At 42.3% G+C, this 18574-nt stretch overlaps 1 protein-coding gene and 1 long non-coding RNA gene across 6 annotated transcripts in view; one reads left to right on the top strand and one right to left on the bottom strand.

Moving 5' to 3' along the window:
- The window catches only part of ARID4A (AT-rich interaction domain 4A), a 236072-nt gene extending 229840 nt beyond the window's left edge, over positions 1 to 6232 (bottom strand). The window contains exons 1-3 of one of the 4 annotated variants that reach the window (XM_033952272.1): positions 6102 to 6232; positions 4912 to 4970; positions 1141 to 1251 (exon numbers count right to left, since the gene is read on the bottom strand). In XM_033952272.1, coding sequence (XP_033808163.1) covers positions 1141 to 1251; positions 4912 to 4917 — 117 coding nt within the window. In that variant the 5' untranslated portion in view covers positions 4918 to 4970; positions 6102 to 6232. The other 3 variants (XM_033952273.1, XM_033952274.1, XM_033952271.1) reach the window with 3 other exon arrangements.
- A 106-nt stretch (positions 6233 to 6338) lies between these two features.
- The window catches only part of LOC117364106, a 34940-nt gene continuing 22704 nt past the window's right edge, over positions 6339 to 18574 (top strand). The window contains exons 1-2 of one of the 2 annotated variants that reach the window (XR_004540179.1): positions 6339 to 6451; positions 13433 to 13644. This is a non-coding gene — a long non-coding RNA (uncharacterized LOC117364106). Of the gene's footprint in view, positions 6452 to 6524; positions 6681 to 13432; positions 13645 to 18574 lie in introns of those variants that run through there. The other variant, XR_004540178.1, reaches the window with a different exon arrangement.

Raw genomic sequence — 18574 nt, 5'->3', positions numbered from 1 at the left:
CAAATTATACTTCTGCTAGTGTGCTGTGCCTTTTATTGCTTTTTGTACAATATGGACAAAACATGACCATGCCTGTGCAACCAACTCAGGCTGAAACAACAAATAGCATCACTATGATATGCCTCACAGCAACAGAAAGACTTTCGAGTTTTGTCACACAAAAATGGTAATAAAAACCGACAAACAGTGGGCCAACCTAGTAGTTGATGGCATTGTCATGCAGAGGAATCTAGGTCCAATATCCAGCTCAGAAGGGGCTGAGAATGCCGCAGAAATACTCTCATAATCCCCTATGGGACATGTACGGAGAGTTAGTCATCAAACATAATAGCAACGCCTAGCGGCCAGATTTAGGATCTATAATTGCAGGGTTTTAGGCAGAGCCTTAGTGCAAGGCTATCTCTATAATGATTACACTAAATAATGTACATTGAGATGGAAAATGCCTAGGTAAAACAAATGAAGGTTCATGGTGCCACAATCCCAGTAAAATACTGCTGGGCCAAAAATGAAAAATTCCCCACTAATAGTTATTAAAAAAAATTCATAAGAGATGCTATCTAAAGGGTATTATCATTATAAAACAAAAATAAAACACCTTTAACTCTGTCTATATAAAAAATAATGAGGTTTTCAAAGGAGTCAAGATGGCTACCAAAATCTAGGGAGTTTATTATGTGAATTTATAGAAAAGGTGTTCTCAAATTTCTCATTATCTAAGAAACTTTTTAGAGTTAACATTACTTTAGAATGCCAAACAGAAAAGCACACGAACTAAAGAAAATTAATTATGGCCTTTAGTCTGCATAGTATAAGCTGTGTAAGCTGACAAAAAGGTCCAAAGCACAGAACAGTTTTCTAAACACATATCTACTTTTGACAGATTAGGAGATGTTTTATAATGTCACTGCAAATAAGAAAAACTCAAAATAATTTTTTTAGCAATTAACTTTCAGAATAGTTGCATCTATCTACTTATGAAACAAGGGTAAGTTAATTATTAATTAAATGAAAATCAATATTTAAAATTTGACTGCCCTGTAATTTGGTGTGCCCTTGTCATCCAAAAAAAGGTTGAAAAATGAATATACTACATAAACTGTAATCCTTAGCAAGCTAGCCTGTTGTGTGGTAACCTACCTTAACTTTTACCAGCCTTTTCACAGTTTTAATCTTTGCCTCACAGAAGGCACCACGGTACTTGGCACTGACATCAGTCCCAACTGTCAGATAGGCAGGTTCATCTGCTGCCTGAGAATGACAGAAACATACACGAATAAATAAACTTTTTAAAGAACATGCACCAGACATACTTTCTCTCTTTTACTTCACTCATTGCTTGAAACTCGAAGATATACAAATTGTCTGTTTTCCAAGTAAATACGAATCAGATAAAGACGTAATCCAAGGTAGTTAACAGATCAGCAACTGGGTTTTATCTTAGAGTAGAAGCATACTGTAATGCACTGTTTAAAGAAAATCAGTCCAAAATCAATAGGTTGGACTTCTTTCTGCATTAGATGCCCTCAACTTCTGAGTTGAAAATCCTAACTTTACAATTATCAGCAGTCTGTTAGCAGAAAAAACAGCTTCTGTAAAATAATACCAAATCTTTTTGAAGTATATACAATGAAATTAAAAGGTCTATAAAATGTTTGAAGTAGTTTAGAATTGTCAATACTGTAACTTTCATATGACTCTTAATCAGTAAATTTTATAACATGGTGCTAGTTAGGATTGAAAAATTAGGGCGGTAGTTTTATGGCTAGCGCAGGGGTTAGCCCGTGATGAAAAGTCACGCGCGCTAATGCGGCTTCGTAAAAGGAGCCCTTACTGTTGAGGATTACTATGACAAACTGTAATATCTGAACTCTATTTTGTTTATTGGTATTAGACCCCTAGTATGTATAGTATTAGGATACAACCTTGTATTGTAAAAATTGTCCTGTAACTGTCATATTGTAACCTGTTAACTGTATTTTATGCATGTTTAACCTGTAACCCGTTCTGAGCTCCCTGGGGAAAATGAGATAGAAAACGAAGAAAATAAAATAAATAAATAAGCAAGCTTAGGCTATCAAGGCACATAAGTTATGTTGTATATGTTATGCCTATTTTATAAAGACAATGCGCCTATGGTCTTTATAAAATTATCTTAGGAAAGGCAGGGGCACACACATGCTCCAAGGCAGGGGTAGGCAACTCTGGTCCTCGAGAGCCACAGGCAGGTCAGGTTAAATCCAATGGAGAATTAAGTAACTTGCACAGGATCACAAGGAGCAGCACAGGGTTTTAACATAGAGCTTATATTTCTCTTTTTCTTTAATAAAGGGTATGTAACATAGGAGTAGCTTGGTGGTTAGTGTAGTGGACTGTAAGCCAAGGGACACAGGTTCAAAACCCATTAATTTTTTTTTTTGTAAATATGATCCTTCCAGAACAGAAAAATACCTATTGAACATGAATACACACCACTCCAAAAGCCTTAAGCTTTCCAGAAGTTTTATATTTTTAGGCGTACAATAAATATTTTTCTGTTCCTGGAAGGAACACCAGCAAAAAAAATAGTTATAGTGGGATCTGAACCTGTGTCCCTTGGTTTATAATCCAGTGCATTAACCACTAGGCTACTCCTTGACCTGCTTGCTTCTTTGCTCAGAATGGTCATAATACCTGCAGCAGACAAACAGTCTAGTTTTCTTCTCCAACTTCACTTTCAGAAGAGAGGGCGGGAGTCAGCAACCCCTGGGAGATTAAGGGAGTGTCAAGATTTAATCCCTCCAGTGGTCAGCTGCTCAATCAGAACATCATTTTGGAGCTTGAACAAGACTGAAAACAGGTCTGAATAAAAACATCCATTTTAGACATGGACGTTTCTTCCCACTGGAAAAATAAAATCACTGTTGGGTCATCCCAGGCTATCCATAGTCAACATCCAAAACATGCCCACAATACACCTTACTATTTAGAGAAACTGTAGTATGAAACGTCCAAATTCTGACTTTCCAAAATCGGGATTTGGATGTTTCTTGCAGATGGACCTTAAAGGCATTTTGGAGGTGTCCACCTGCTTTGAAAATGAATACTTACATATATGCCACAAATTAAGTGCTATGTTTTTGTGTATTTACTTTGTATATGCACACATCCTATGGCCTAATTGAGCATATAAACTGCTATTCTGGGGAGCCACATTTATAATGGTCTTGGTTTTGTAGAAATATAATGGAGTACAACACATAATAACCATTCAGCACCAGCATAACAGGATGACACTAATGTCAAGAAAACAAAGAAACTAAATTGAGAGTTTTAATACCAGCATAACTCAAGAAGAAACACAACCACTCTACCTATAGTTAACTGAGCAAAAATCACAAAGGGGCCCTTTTACTAAGGCACACTAACTGATTTAGCATGCGCTAAATCAGTTAGCGAACCTTAGGGCTCCTTTTACTAAGCTGCGCTAGTGGTTTTAGCGCACACAAGAAATTACCGCACGCTACGCTTCTAGAACTAACGTCAGCTCAATGCTGGTGTTAAGGTCTAGCGCACGTTAAAGCCCTAACGCGGCTTAGTAAACGGACCTCAAAGTGCCTTAAAAATAGGAATGACATCTACAGATCAATTAAATCACTGTGAAGTACAGAGGTTAACCCTGCTGGATGCGTTTATACTATCCCAACTACTTCACAGCAATCATAGGTAAAGGAAAATTAAATTAAATTAGGGAAGGAACTGAACTTCATCCTTTATGATTTTTTTGCCCAATATTTACAAATTTCTACAAATGTTACTGTAAGCTCTCTCACTGATAAGTAAGAGCTTTAGTAACAGTTTGATGGCAAACATTTAACTAGATGGACCCACAGTCTTTTTTTTCCCATAAAAGATAAAAAGTGTGTTTTTGTAACAGTTTTGCTTAATGATCAAGCCAGCTCTAAAACTTCCATCTTGTGACAAATTTTTTTTAACGTTTACATCTAGGTTTATTAGAAGAAGTTTTCTACACTACACTTCTGGCCAAACTCTCTCTCTCGTAGTCCTTTGGGTTTCGATCTTATTATGAACAAAACCCTAGAAGGGCTTCTGTGCCATGAGTATTCCTTCATAAGTACACACTTTTTCCCACTTTTGAATTCCTTCCCTTGTAATTACTACAATGCCATCTCTTACTACAGACCTTGGTTCCTTTCAGAATCTGATACACCTGAATCCCAATCTAACCAGACAATAACCTTCCGTGTATCAATTAGGAAAATGTTACCTTTTAGAAAAAAAGCTGCTTATGAACTACAGAAACTTTAAAAATTATCAGTTGTCAATATACATTGCGAAAATGAAGTATAATCTCAACTTCCCATGATAAAAAGCTGTAAGGCAATCTTTGAAATTGCAAAAATACATTTTTGTCACGTATATTAATAATACTGAAATGCATATATAGGAAGAACAAGCTTGTCCAATACATTTCGTTACCTCAAACAGAAACATATAAGAGATACTAGCAGTCCCTAAGCTGATGAACCTACTTACAGAAACTTACATATACTGTACTTCATCTTAAAAAGAGGGCATGATGTAAAGAAAATGATTTGTCAAAATTTCTGCTTCATCAGCTTTTCTGTGTCCCAAGCCAAAATATCACACACACAATAAAGAGCAAGAGAAAAACCATTTAGGCCATGTTCACGTTTTAAAATTATTTCACTGGACTAACAACTTTAGCTTGTGAATCAGCAAATTCTGTCAAGCCAATACACTGGGAAACTGAGCATGTGCCTCAGCTCAGAATGGCTCGACTTTTTTTTATTTTAAATAAGTAAAAGAAATCGGAAATGAAGAAGCTATTCATTCCTCCACGTCTTTCCTCCAACAGCTCTTTTGTATCCACATCACAGTTCCACTTACCTTCATCTTAAGGGTTATTTGATGGATTCCAGCTCGAACACTTTTCTTCACCGCAATTACTTTAAAAAGACAAATAAAAAGAACAAAAACAGAAATAAATCAATATATGTTATTGTTTACAAGAAGCCATATGGTTAACGTCATTAAAAAGTCGACTTTTTTTTTAATCTAAGAAAACCTCTTAACGCAACTGTTAAAAATGCACAACTGCATACGAGTTTCGCTGCTCTGAAGATGTGGGGTGGGGGTTATTAGTTTTGGTAATTTGCCGTAGTGGATTGGGGAGGGTTCGGATTGTTTTTTTCCTACCACTCAAATCGAGTGGATCCGGGCTCCACTTCCTGCGATTTCTCTGGGTGGATTTCAGAGAAGGTCCGTCAAACGACTTCTAAAGTGCTAGGACGAAGGTGGTGGTCGTTGTTGTTGCTACAGATTTTTCTTTGGCGAGGAATGGTCCGGGGAGGGGGGGGGGAGGGTGGCGGAGGCGAGGAGCTGTGCTGCCGCTTCCCGCTTTCGCTCCCTCGTCCCGACGGTGTGTCACGTCGCCATTGCTCCCTCCACCTCCTCTCTCCCTCTTTGCACCATGTCAGGCTTCGCACAGGCAGCGCTGCAAATAAACAAGGGCCATGCCGCACAAGCTCGCAGGCCCCCCCGAAAGCCGAATCCGTCTTCCCCTCGCCGCCAGCCGCCTGCAAGGGAGAACCGCGGCAGCCCCCCTCCCTCCCCTCCTTTCTACCGGGCGCCCAGCACTGACGGCGATAGCCCAACACCAGGGCTTTTCCCTCCGAGGCAGCGATTAAAAACTTAAGACGCAGCAGCACAGCAACGGTAACTCCCGCCCCCTATCCTCCATCACACACATACACACACCCCCGTTCCCCAGAAACTCGCAAGCATTTTTAACAGGGCTCCCCCCCCCCCCCGCCTCCCCCTTCGGGGAAAGCTGCCCGAGCTTTACTTTCGGCTCTCTTGGTGAAAGAAGAAGTGACCGGAGTTGCAGCTGCTTACCATTCAATTGCCCAGACCACCACATACCTTTAAACTCCAGTAAAGAAGTAAGCTGCTGTCAGCCAGCTGCGCCAGGGCGCCAAAGCTACGCACCCCTAGGCAGCTGGGGGCGCGCCGCCTGTCAACCCCGCTCACCAGCCGAGGGATTTTAGAGGGGGGAAAAGCTGCAAAAGTTCACTTACATACAGTACTCGCCTCCCTCTACTCCCCACTCGCACGAAATTGCGAGCAATAAACGAAATAACAAGCTGTTGAACTAGAGCAGTGCTTCTCGAAATCCGATTGGGCCATTATTACGCCGAAAGCGCTTTCGGAAACCCTGATTGGCGACTCGAGGCTGAATTTCCATTGGTTACGTCGCTCTACGATTGTTCATAGGCCAAAAAAGGAGCAGGTATGAAGGGATCGACTTATGATTGGTGGGAGTTTAGTCGAAATCTGGATTGGGTATCCTATATTAAGTCAGACTTCCTCGCGCATTGAGTGGCTGAAGCAACACCGGATGTTGGCTTTGGGTGTGGTAATTGGCGAGGTAGGGGAAACGAAGGCAGGCTCCAGTTAATGATTGGTGAAATGGTTACATAGAAACGGAACTAAGCTAAGAGGAGCTACAGCTATGGGGCCTGGTAGGAGGAGGGGCAGGGCTTTAAGACATCGCGCTTGCGCCGGTGAAAGCAGTAGGCGCCATTTTGTATTTGATCTTTCCCATTTTACACTCGGGAAGGAAGGGAGCTCGGAGAGAAGGCCATGACTGTAGTAAGGTGCGTTTTTCTTTCACATTATTATTGGTTAGCAATAAGTAATATTCTAGTAATCAGCTCGAACCCTGGGACCTTATTGAGAAATTGTTTTTCTAAGTATAATGAAGTGGGGGAAAATGAAATCTGAAAGGTCAAATGAAGGCTATTCGTTGGCGTCCATGGATCCTTTGGCTGGGGCGGATTTGCAGCCTGTTTTGCGTTACGTAGCCGGAAGCAGTGACGGAGCAGGCCTGCCGGGGTGCTGGCTCACGTTCCAGCAGGCGGAGCTCGGCTCTAGTTATTACCTCGGCGCGCATAACCTCCCACATTTTTGACGTGTTTGCTTTCTGAGTGCTGTGCGCGGAATAATTTGTGTAGCATATACGGCCCATTGCATCTCCATGAATTCTGTTAATCACTTATGAATCTAATACTTACATGTAGTAATATGAGTATTTTAAGGACAGTGTGATATTTAAGGTGAGGTTTTTTTTTTAAGTTTTCTAAACAAAAACACAGTTTGGGCGGCGTGAAACTGCTTCTAACCATTAAGGTTGTCCTGATTAAATACATCTCACAAAACTCGCAACCCTTTAATGTGCTTAATCTATTAAGGTAATCCCTGCTTTGAAGACCAGGTCTGATTAGGAAATATTCTTTATATTCTTAACACTGTTTTTTTAAATCACATTACAAATTTTTATATTTGTACATTAAGTACATATAAATGAGTGCTCAGTGCCCAATCTCCTGCATTGGAGTTTTCAATTGGAGAATGACATGGGGAAAAAAATCTGTCCCTGTCACTGCCCTGTCACCGGACCACCATCCCCTTCACCGCCCTGAATCCGCCGTAGCCTTCACCACTCTATCCTCGCCATCCCCTTCACCGCCCTGTCCCCGCAGCATCCACCCTTTCCTCTCGCCACTTCACTGCCCTTCAGTGGCCCGAGAATCTCCTTCCCTCCCCCCTTACCTTTGCGACATAAAGAAACTTAAGGGAGGGAAGGCGTGTGGTCCCTTCCCTCCCTACCTCCGGCCAAATCTATCTCCCTCCCTCCCCCTTACCTTCGCGGTGCTTTAGAAAAGAAACTGTTGCCGGCAAAGCCTGCCTGTGCCACCCTGCAGTCGCGTGTGTGTGGGCGGAAGCTTTTCCTCTGACAATTGTCATTTTATAAATACAAATAAAACAGAGCAAGGTTCAACAAAACCCATCTCCCCTCCCTTTGACAAATATCCCCTTCACTATTGTGAAAACTGCTACAGAATGCTACATAGAAAAATCAAGTTAACAGAATACTTCAGTCACACATGGCAAGAATAATGTTAGGGGAGTGCAACTAGGGCAGAGAGAGAGAGAGAGCCCTAAGACAGCTGAAAGCTAAAGAAGCACAGCCTGGATTTTGTGGTCCCCAGTTATGTCTAATACCAGGATACATATTTCAAATCTGAAATATTCTAATCACAAAATATAAAATGAATTTTATTTTTTTTTATTTTTGTTATCTGGTAATTTTATTCTTCAAATCACATTGGCCTCAGGCTTTGGTTTTAGGTTCCTTCTGTCTTCATCGTGGCATGGCTGGCTCCTGAAGGTAGAAAAAGAAGAAAACAGGGGAAAACACCACAAAATCAAATATGTAAAAACCAGAGTGGAATTGTCCAAATAAGAAAGATGTGCACTGGAAAATATGTCCTCCAATACATCTGGTGATATGAAGGTCTTTATTGTTCAAACATCAAAATAACACATTCAATGACTCGACGTATGCATGTTTCGGCCCTCTGGAGTCTATAAATACATACATGAACATATAAAGAAAAAACATAAATTTAATCATCAAAAATCAATCAAAGAATATATATATATATATATATATATATATATATATATATATATATGGTCAAATGGCCTTTAAAGACCATGGAGACATATCATAAAAACATAAATAATGATAAAGCTATTTAACAGCACAATAAATATTACTAAAACAAATATATATGAATCTAAACACATGTTCCATCATTAAACTTTAATTTAAATAAACTATATTTAATAAAAATCTCATATCATTTAAAAACCATTATCCTTAGTTAAAAAACAAAATAAATAGAGATAGCATTAAGAATATATATTCTTTGATTTTTGATGATTAAGTTATTTATGTTTTCTTTATATGTTCATATGTATTTATAGACTCCTGAGGCAGGCCTGAGGGCCGAAACATGTACATGTCGAGTCGTTGAATGTGTTATTTTGATGTTTGAACAATAAAGGCCTTCATATCACCAGACATATTGGAGGACATATTTTCCAGTGCACATCTTTCTTATTTGGACAATTCCACTCTGGTTTTTACATATTTGGCTCCTGAAGGTAAAATAGGCGCCAGAGGAGCTGGGGAGAAGATGCCGAGTCTGACACTGGCACAATTTTTTTTACCACAGGAGTAAGACTTTTCACCGCTCCCACAGGGTGATAAAAGGTCTTGTGCCCTGCCCCATTCCTGCGGTAAACCAGTTGCAAATTCTCCATTCCTGCGGATTTACTGCAGTGACCCGGGGTTTACCGCTGTAAACGGTCCCCGTGTCATTCTCTATTTACACTCAGATTATAGAGCAGTGGTCTCAAATCCTTTGCAGGGCCAAATTTTGGATTTATAGGTACTTGGAGGGCCTCAGAAAAAATAGTTAATGTCTTAGTAAAGAAATAGCAATTTTGCATGAGGTAAAACTCTTTATTTCCTTTGGCGGGCAGGAAGTGAAAGGCCACTACTCGGACTGGAGGAAGGTCACGAGTGGTGTTCTGCAGGGGTCGGTGCTTGGACTGCTGCTATTCAATGTATTTATAAATGATCTAGAAACAGGAACAAAGAGCGAAGTAATAAAATTCGCAGATGATACCAAGCTATTTAATGGGGCTAGGACTAAAAAGGACTGCAAAGATTTACAAAGGGACCTGAACAAACTAGGGGAGTGGGTGACGAGATGGCAGATGAAGTTCAATGTAGAGAAATGTTAAGCCTTACACATAGGAAACAGAAATCCGAGGGAGTTCCCAAGAAAGGGACTTGGGGTAATAGTGGACATGACAATGAAGCCGTCAGCACAGTGCGCAACGGCTGCTAAGAAAGCAAATAGAATGCTAGGAATAATCAAGAAGGGATTACAAGCAGAACGAAAGAAGTTATCCTGCCGTTGTATCGGATGATGGTGTGCCTGCATCTGGAGTACTGCATCCAAAGAAGGATATGGCGATACTCGAGAGGGTTCAGAAGAGAGCAATACGTTTGGTAAAAGTTATAGAAAACCTTTCATACGCTGAAAGATTAGAGAGACTGGGGCTTTTTTCGCTGGAGAAGTGGAGACTTAGAGGGGATATGATAGAGACTTACAAGATCACGAATGACATAGAGAAAGTGGAGAGGGATAGATTCTTCAAACTTTTAACAACTACAAGAGCGAGAGGGCATTCGGGAAAAATTTAAAAGGGGACAGATTCAGAACCAGTGGTAGGAAGCTTCTTCTTCACCCAATGGGTGGTGGACACCTGGAACGCACTTCCAGAGGGAGTGATGGGACAGGGTACAGTATTGGAGTTCAAGAAGGGATTGGACAATTTTCTGAAGGAAAAGGGGATAGAAGGGTATAGATAGAGGGCTACTATACAGGTCCTGGACCTGAGGGGCTGCCGTATGAGCGGACTGCTGGGCATGATGGACTGCTGGGCATGATGGACCTCAGGTCTGACCCAGCAGAGGCATTACTTATGTTCTTATAGCTAAAGAGACATATGATCAAGAAACTTATTTTACTCTTGTGACTTATGATAAACATACTGAGGGCCTCAAAATAGTACCTGGCAGGCTGCAAGTGGCCCCTGGGCCGTGAGTTTGAGACCACTGTTATAGAGGGACCATCATTGTGCTGATGAGTCCCTCATTTTGTTCAATTTTGATAATGACTAATATGAGCCACTATGCCATCCATATTTCTACTTAAAATTTCTTTTGAAATGCTGGACATATATATGGCACTTCTTTAGTTGGTATTAGCTTAAAACGATGCTTCCAAATGACTTCGCAGGAATCCACCACCTTATTCGTGCTTGTGTGTACGTGATCACTACTGTGTCTCCTCAACCCAGTCCTGAGTTTCACTGCTAAGGCTTCTTCAGGAGGAATGATTGCTAAAATCAAACCATATTACATTAAATTAATACTTACTCATAAAAGTAGCACCAAAAACTATATTATATTTTGTATATTATTCATACATTCCACTAATTAAATGTTAATCTCATAATTAATGTTCACCAGCAATTGGAAAATTCAGGAGAAAACCCTGATCCTCAAGAGGATATGCAGAGTGAATAAATGTTCTACTCAAAATATGCGTCCTACCAGTGGCATAAAATTTCATGACTAACCATAAAAGGGGAATATAATATAAGCATACTGATCCACTCAAAGACCATTGTTCATCAAAGACAAACAATTCATTAACCATTAGCAGTGAAGCACTGCTTCAAAACGTCATTGCTACATTGTAACAACTGCCCAAATGACTACTCTATTGCACAACTTTGTAACACTCTCAGCTTGAGTTCTCATTTGTAGATAATGACTGTTAAGGGAGTTGAAGCTCTAGACGCCGCATGGGGAGAAACAGAAACCAGGCGACAAGGGTTCTGCGGCAGGCCGATCTGCACCACCTGGGAAAAAGGAACTGACTCAACTATTCACGGAGCAGAACGGAACCAGGATGAGACGCGATAAGCTTGCGCCTGCCTCGTGCTCAGCTCTGATGCTCAGAGTTCAGCTGAGTTCAGCTTGGTAGTCAGCGGAGGGAAGGGCAGGATCGCTGAAAGCTCCTGCCATACAGCGCTGGATGGCAGGATTTTAAAAAAGATACGGGAGTATTCACTCCATAAGATGCACGCTTATTTCCACCCACTTTTTGGGGGAAGAAAGGGTCTTATAGAGCGAAAAATACCGTATATAGATATGTGCTGACACACTCATCTATTTCTATAATATATATGTGTGAATACTTGCTTCAGAAAGCTGCTGTTTACAGCTTGGAGGTCCACACCATTGTAGAGGTTTCAAGGGAATATGGCTTGGATAGGACTAAAATTCCCACATGTATTTTTCCCCATTTTACATAAGTCATACTTGTGTGTAGGAAAAAAAATTTATTCTGAGATTATCAATTGAAAGGCACACAGATCTAGAGCAGGGCTCAGTTTACGTAAGGAACTGTATATACTCAAATATAAGACAATAATTTTTGTCCCAGAAAACTCCCCAAAATGGGAGTCTTGTCTTATGTTTGGGTCAGTGCCCACCTGCCCCCCTCTTGGACTTTTTGCAGGCTTCTACTGGCCTGCCATTTGACCTGGTGGGCCAGGACAGGAGGGATGCTTCCTGTCCCAGCAGACTGACAATTTTTTTTATGTCCCCGTCCTCCCCCCCCCCCCCCCGCATATCTTTTTGAATTCCTGGTGGTCCAGCGGTGTATTGGGCAGGAGCAAGCTTTCTGCACTCCTGCCCCATGCTGAGTCCCTCTGAAAGGCTGCAGCGACGTCTTTCAGTCCAGCGGTGTACTAGGCAGGAGTGAGCTTTTTTGCACTCCTGCCCAACGCTGAGCTACTTGCTGAATGGCTGTCGCCAGTTCACGGGACTCAGAACTGGAGGCAGCCATTCAGGGAGGTGCTCAGCATGGGGCAGGAGTGCAGGAAGCTCATTCCTGTTCAGTACACCACTGGATCACCAGGTATTCAAAAAAGTATGTGGGGGGAGGCAGGAGGGAGATTAAAAAAATTCAGTCTGCTGAGACAGGAGCTATTCCTCCTGTCTTGGCCTACCACAAGGTCATATGGCAGACTCGATGGAGGCCTGCAGGACATCTGGAGGGAGGATGGAGAACCTGGCAGGGAACATGAATATTAACACACACAGCTTATATTAGTCAATCTTTTTTCCTCCTTTTTTGGGGGGGGGCAAAAAGGGTACCTTGACTTATATTTGGATCGTTTTATATTCAAGCGTATACAACAGTTCTTGTGGGGGTTTTTGTTTGTTTTTTCTGTTGTCACATACCAGCACAGTTTTTGGTGTGCCACAATGAGCACTGTAGTAAGTGGCTGAACACTACAAGAAAAAGGCCAAATATTTTACAGCACTTTTTTTAACAAACTTTTTATTGAAATCAAATTACTAAATTTTACTTTTCACACTTAATCTTTGATTACTCCAGTATTACTATTCCTATAGCGCTTTCAGATGCATGCAGTGCAGTACATTAAACTTGCAAGAGACACTCCCTGCTTGAAAGAGCTTGTAAGCTAATTATGACACAAAGGATGAATCTATACACACTGCTCTGGTAGTGAACTACAAAGGAAATGCGGCAGAGAGCGTAGGGGTCTATAGAGGAAATGACTTAAGATGTGTGCTTCACAAGTTGATTGGGTTAGGACTTAAAACGCTGCTTCAAAAAAGTGGGCTTTCAGCTTGGATTTGAATACCATGAGAGAAGGAGCCCAACGTACCAAGTTGGGCAAGTTGTTCAGGCGTAGGGAGCAGCAAGGTAGAAGGGACAGAGTTGGCAGTAGAAGAGAAGGGTACCGATGAGGCTTACTCACTAAACAGAGTTCCCAGGGCAGAGATAAGAGGAGATACTGAGGAGCTGCAGAGTGAATACACTTGTAGGTCAATAAAAGGAGTTCTCTGTATAACCTTATTTCTTTTGTTTTTTCTTTATATTAGCTTGGAAAGTGGACTAACATGGCCACCACACCATTTCACTCAAACTGTATGCAGAAATGGACAGGGAGCCAGTGAAGCAACTTCAGGAGAGGGGTATCGTGAACATAATGACACTGGTGGAATATGAGGAGTGCAGCAGAATTCTCAACAGATTGAAGGGGAAAGAGATGGCTTTGCGGAAGACTTGTGAGAAGCAAATTGCAGTAGTCCAGGTGAGAAGTGATGAGGATCTGGTCTTGGCAGTGTACTTAGAGAGGAAAGGCAGGATTTTAGTGATTGTGTAGAGAAAGAAAATGGTTGATTTTGGTGTCTGTTTGACTTTCCTTCTCTTCACATATGTAAGATGATCCTAATGTTGCAGGCTGAGACAGGGAGGATGAGTATTATCCACTGAAATAGAAAACGGAGGAAGGGGAGAGGCAGATTTAGGAGGGAAAATGTGGAGATCATTCTTGGCCATGTTTAATTTTAGATGGCTGCGAGATATCCAGGTAACACTGTCAGACAAGCAGGCTGAGATTTGAGCCTGGATTTCCTTAGAAATTTAAAGTGTAGAGATTTCCTTAGAAATTTCAACTGTAAAGAGGTAGATTTGCAAGTCATCAGCATAGAGGTGATAACTGGAATCTGTGGGAGGAGATTAGAGCAGTGTTTCTCAACCTGCGCCTGGGGTACGCGGGCTGCCTATTAGGGGTACGCAGCCTGGCCGCCACCAGGGAATCCCTGTTGGGCCCCCCTTGCTAAATTCACTGCCGTCAGGATGACTCTCTGCCTCTGTTGGCACGCCCGCTGCACAACCCTCCACGCCTGGAGCGGACACACTCCATAGCAGGGACTGGCCATGGGCGTGTACAGCAGCTGGCCCACGAGACACTCCCCGCCCCAACCCACCCCAGGATGTTAATTCTGACATCAAAGTCCCGGGCCAGCCAGGCACTCACTGGATTGCAAGGGGGGGCAGAGGAGGCGGCTTGGGGGCTGGACTGCAAGCATAGTCAGGGGGCGCGAGGGGGGGTATGGATGCTGGACCACAAGCCTGGGGGGAGAGGGAGAGGGGGTATGGATGCTGGACTGCAAGCCTGGGGGGAGGGAGAGGAGGGGATGTTGAACTGCAAGTCTGGGGGGAGAGGAGGGGGCATAGATGCTGGACTGCAAGCCTGGGAGGGAGGAGGAAACAGAAACACGGCAGATAAAGGACAAATGGCTTAGCCAGTCTGCCCTTGCACAGTAACCATTATCTCTTCCTCTCTCTGAGATCCCAACTGACTATCCCAGGCTTTTCTGAAATTAGATACCTTCTCCACCACCTCTACAAGGAGACTGTTCCATGCATCTACCACCCTTTCTGTAAAAAGGTATTTCCTTAGATTATTCCTGAGCCTTTCGCCTCATAGCTTCATCCTATGCCCTCTCGTTCCAGAGCTTCCTTTCAAATGAAAGACATGTGCATTTACATCATGTAGGTATTTAAACATCTCTTTCATATCTCTCCTCTCCTGCCTTTCCTCCAAAGTATACAGATTGAGATTTTTAAGTTTATCTCCATATGCCTTATGACAAGACCATGCACCATTTTAGTAGCCTTCCTCTGGACCGACTCCCATCTTTTTGAAGATGCGGCCTCCAGAATTGTACACAATACTCTAAAAAAGGTCTCAAGAGTCTTATACAGGGGCATCAATACTTCCTTTTTCCTACTGGCCATACCTCTCCCTATTGCACCCTAGCATCCTTCTAGCTTTTGCCGTCACCTTTTCAACCTGTTTGGCCACCTTAAGATCATCAAATACAATCACACCCAAGTCCCGCTCTTCTATAATGCACATAAGTTCTTTACTCCCTAAACCAGTGGTCTCAAATTCACACCCTTTGAGGGGCCACATTTTGGATTTGTAGGTACTTGGAGGGCCTCAGAAAAAATAGTTAATGTCTTATTAAAGTAATGACAATTTTGCATAAGATAAAACTCTTTAGTTTATAAATCTTTCCTTTTGGCTAAGTCTTAATAATAATATTGTCATTTATAGCTAGAGACATATGATCAAAACTGTTATTTTACTTTTGTGATTATGATAAACATACCGAGGGCCTCAAAATAGTACCTGGCAGCCACATGTGGACCCCGGGCCGCGAGTTTGAGACCACTGCCCTAAACTACCATTTCCTCAGGTTTTTCAGCCCAAATGCATAACCTTGCATTTCTTAGCATTAAATTTTAGCTGCTGGACTTCAAGCAGGGGGATGGAGGAGAGGAGGGGACATGGGAAAGGGGATGAGAATGAAGAAATGCTTGACCATAAAGAGAGGGAGAGATGCCAGACCATGAGGAGTAGGGAAGGGATTCGGGGTCAAGCGAGAGGTGGTGGATGGGGTGAGGGGACATTTATGCTGGACCTGCATAAGAACATAAGCATATAAGCCGTGCCTCTGCTGGGTCAGACCTGAGGTCCATCATGCCCAGCAGTCCGCTCACGCGGCGGCCCATCAGGTAAAGGACCTGCATACTAGCCCTCTATCTATACCCTTCTATCCCCTTTTCCTTCAGAAAATTGTCCAATCCCTTCTTGAACTCCAATACCGTACCCTGTCCTATCGCTTCCTCTGGAAGCACGTTCCAGGTATCCACCACCCATTGGGTGAAGAAGAACTTCCTAGAATTGGTTCTGAATCTGTCTCCTTTTTAATTTTTCGGAATGCCCTCTCGTTCTTGTAGTTGTCGAAAGTTTGAAGAATCTGTCCACTTTCTCTAAGCCCTTTATGATCTTATAAGTCTCTATCATATCCCCTCTAAGTCTTCGCTTCTCCAGCAAAAAAAACCCCCAGTCTCTCTAACCTTTCAGCGTATGAAAAGTTTTCCATACCTTTTATCAATGCGTCGCTCTCTTCTGAACCCTCTCGAATATCGCCATATCCTTTAGGTACGGCGACCAATATTGGACGCAGTACTCCAGATGCGGGCGCACCATTGCTCGATACAATGGCAGGATAACTTCTTTCGTTCTGCTTGTAATACCCTTCTTGATTATTCCTAGCATTCTATTTGCTTTCTTAGCAGCCGCTGCGCATTGTGCTGATGGTTTCATTGTCATGTCCACTATTACCCCCAAGTCCCTTTCTTGGGAACTCTCACTCAATAACAGCTCTCCCATGGTGTAGCTGTACCTTGGGTTTCTGTTTCCTATGTGTAAGACTTTGCATTTCTCTACATTGAACTTCATCTGCCATCTCGTCGCCCACTCCCCTAGTTTGTTTAGGTCCCTTTGTAAATCTTCACAGTCCTCTTTAGTCCTAGCCCCATTGAATAGCTTGGTGTCATCTGCGAATTTTATTACTTCGCTCTTCATCCCCGTTTCTAGATCATTTATAAATACATTGAATAGCAGCGGTCCAAGCACTGACCCCTGCGGAACACCACTCGTGACCTTCCTCCAGTCCGAGTAGTGGCCCTTCACTCCTACCCTCTGCTTTCTGCCGGCCAACCAATTCCTGATCCATTTGTGTAGGTCTCTTTCCACCCCATGGTTCTTTAGTTTCCGAAGTAGGCAATCATGGGGTACCTTGTCAAAGGCTTTTTGGAAGCCTAAGTGTACAATGTCTATGGGGTCCCCCTTTTCCATCTGTTTGTTAATTCCTTCGAAGAAGTGCAATAAGTTCGTCGGGCACGATCTTCCCTTGCAGAAGCCATGTTGGCTTGTTTTCATAAGTTTATGCCTCTAGATGCTCCTCAATGCTATCTTATCAGCGCTTCCGCCATTTTCCCCGGAACCAAGGTCAGACTTACCGGTCTGTAGTTCCCCGGGTCACCTCTCGATCCCTTTTTAAAGATGGATATAACATTGGCTATCTTCCAATCCTCCGGGATCACGCCTGTTTTCAGGGATAGATTATAAACCTGCTGTAGTAGTTCCGCTATTTCCTCCTTTAGTTATTTCAATACTCTAGGGTGGATTCCGTCTGTGCCCGGTGATTGTCAGATGTTAAATCTGCCTGTGTACATCCTCAAGGCTTACTTTCATGGATGTTAATTTCTCTGCTTGGTCTCCTTTGAAGATTTGTTCAGGTTCCGGTATGTTGGATGTGTCTTCTTTTGTAAACACTGACGAAAAGAACATGTTTAGTCTTTCCGCCACTTCTTTCTCCTCCTTCACCACTCCCTTCCTATCTCCGTCATCCAGCGGTCCCACCTCCTCCCTAGCCGGCTGCTTCCCTTTAACATATCTGAAGAACAGTTTGAAATTTCGTGCTTCCCTGGCTAGCTTCTCTTCATATTCTCTTTTTGCTTTTCTAACCACGAGGTGTCATTCTTTTTGATACTTCCTGTGTTCATTCCAGTTCTCCTCGGTTTTGCCCTTTTTCCATTTCTTGAATGAATTCTTCTTATCCCCTATGGCTTTCTTCACTTCTTTAGTTATCCACGCCGGGTCTTTTTGCACTCTTTTCTTAATCTGGGGATATATTCTGAATCTGGGGATATACCGATTTTTCACCTCGCTTACCGTGTCCTTGAATAAAGACCAGGCTTGCTCTACAGTCTGCCATTTCTTTGTGTTGTTTCTGAGTTTCTTCCAAGTGAGGATGGTGGGATGGCAGAGAGGAAGATGGTGACAAAGACCAGAAAGGAGATGGGAAGGGAGGAAGAGATTCTTGTCAGTGGAGAGAGGGGGGGGAGAGACACCAGACTATGGGGACTTAGGAGGGGATTCAGGGTGCAAGTGAGAGAAGAGTAGGATTTAGAGGGAGACAGACTTGCAATTGGAGTGAGAGGGAACTGAGGAGGCTGAAACCTGAGAGAGAAAATGGCAGGAAGGAATTTCAGGCCTCTGGATAGAATTCTATGCAAAACACTAGAAAAACTTTGCAGAATTTTGAAATACATAGAATTTTTCAAATTTTTGCCAGGGGTATTTTCTATACTCGATAAGACAAATTTACATTAACCTTACTTTGAATATAAATATTGGAGTTGATGCAGAGCAGACTTAAGAATATTTTTGTTACAGGTTGTTCTTCTCTTCACCCTTGTCACAAAAAATATTCTATTATCGCCTTAGTAATAGCAATATAGAATTCTTCCAGCTAGATACTTTGAAGTAACACAATAAGTTTCCAATAAGCTACTTCGAGACTATATAGTAACCATTC

Source organism: Geotrypetes seraphini, chromosome 7 (assembly GCF_902459505.1).
Source record: "Geotrypetes seraphini chromosome 7, aGeoSer1.1, whole genome shotgun sequence".
Lineage (NCBI taxonomy): Eukaryota > Metazoa > Chordata > Amphibia > Gymnophiona > Dermophiidae > Geotrypetes > Geotrypetes seraphini.
Note: the sequence above shows the minus strand (reverse complement) of the source record. Positions and strands in the feature narration are given on the sequence as shown.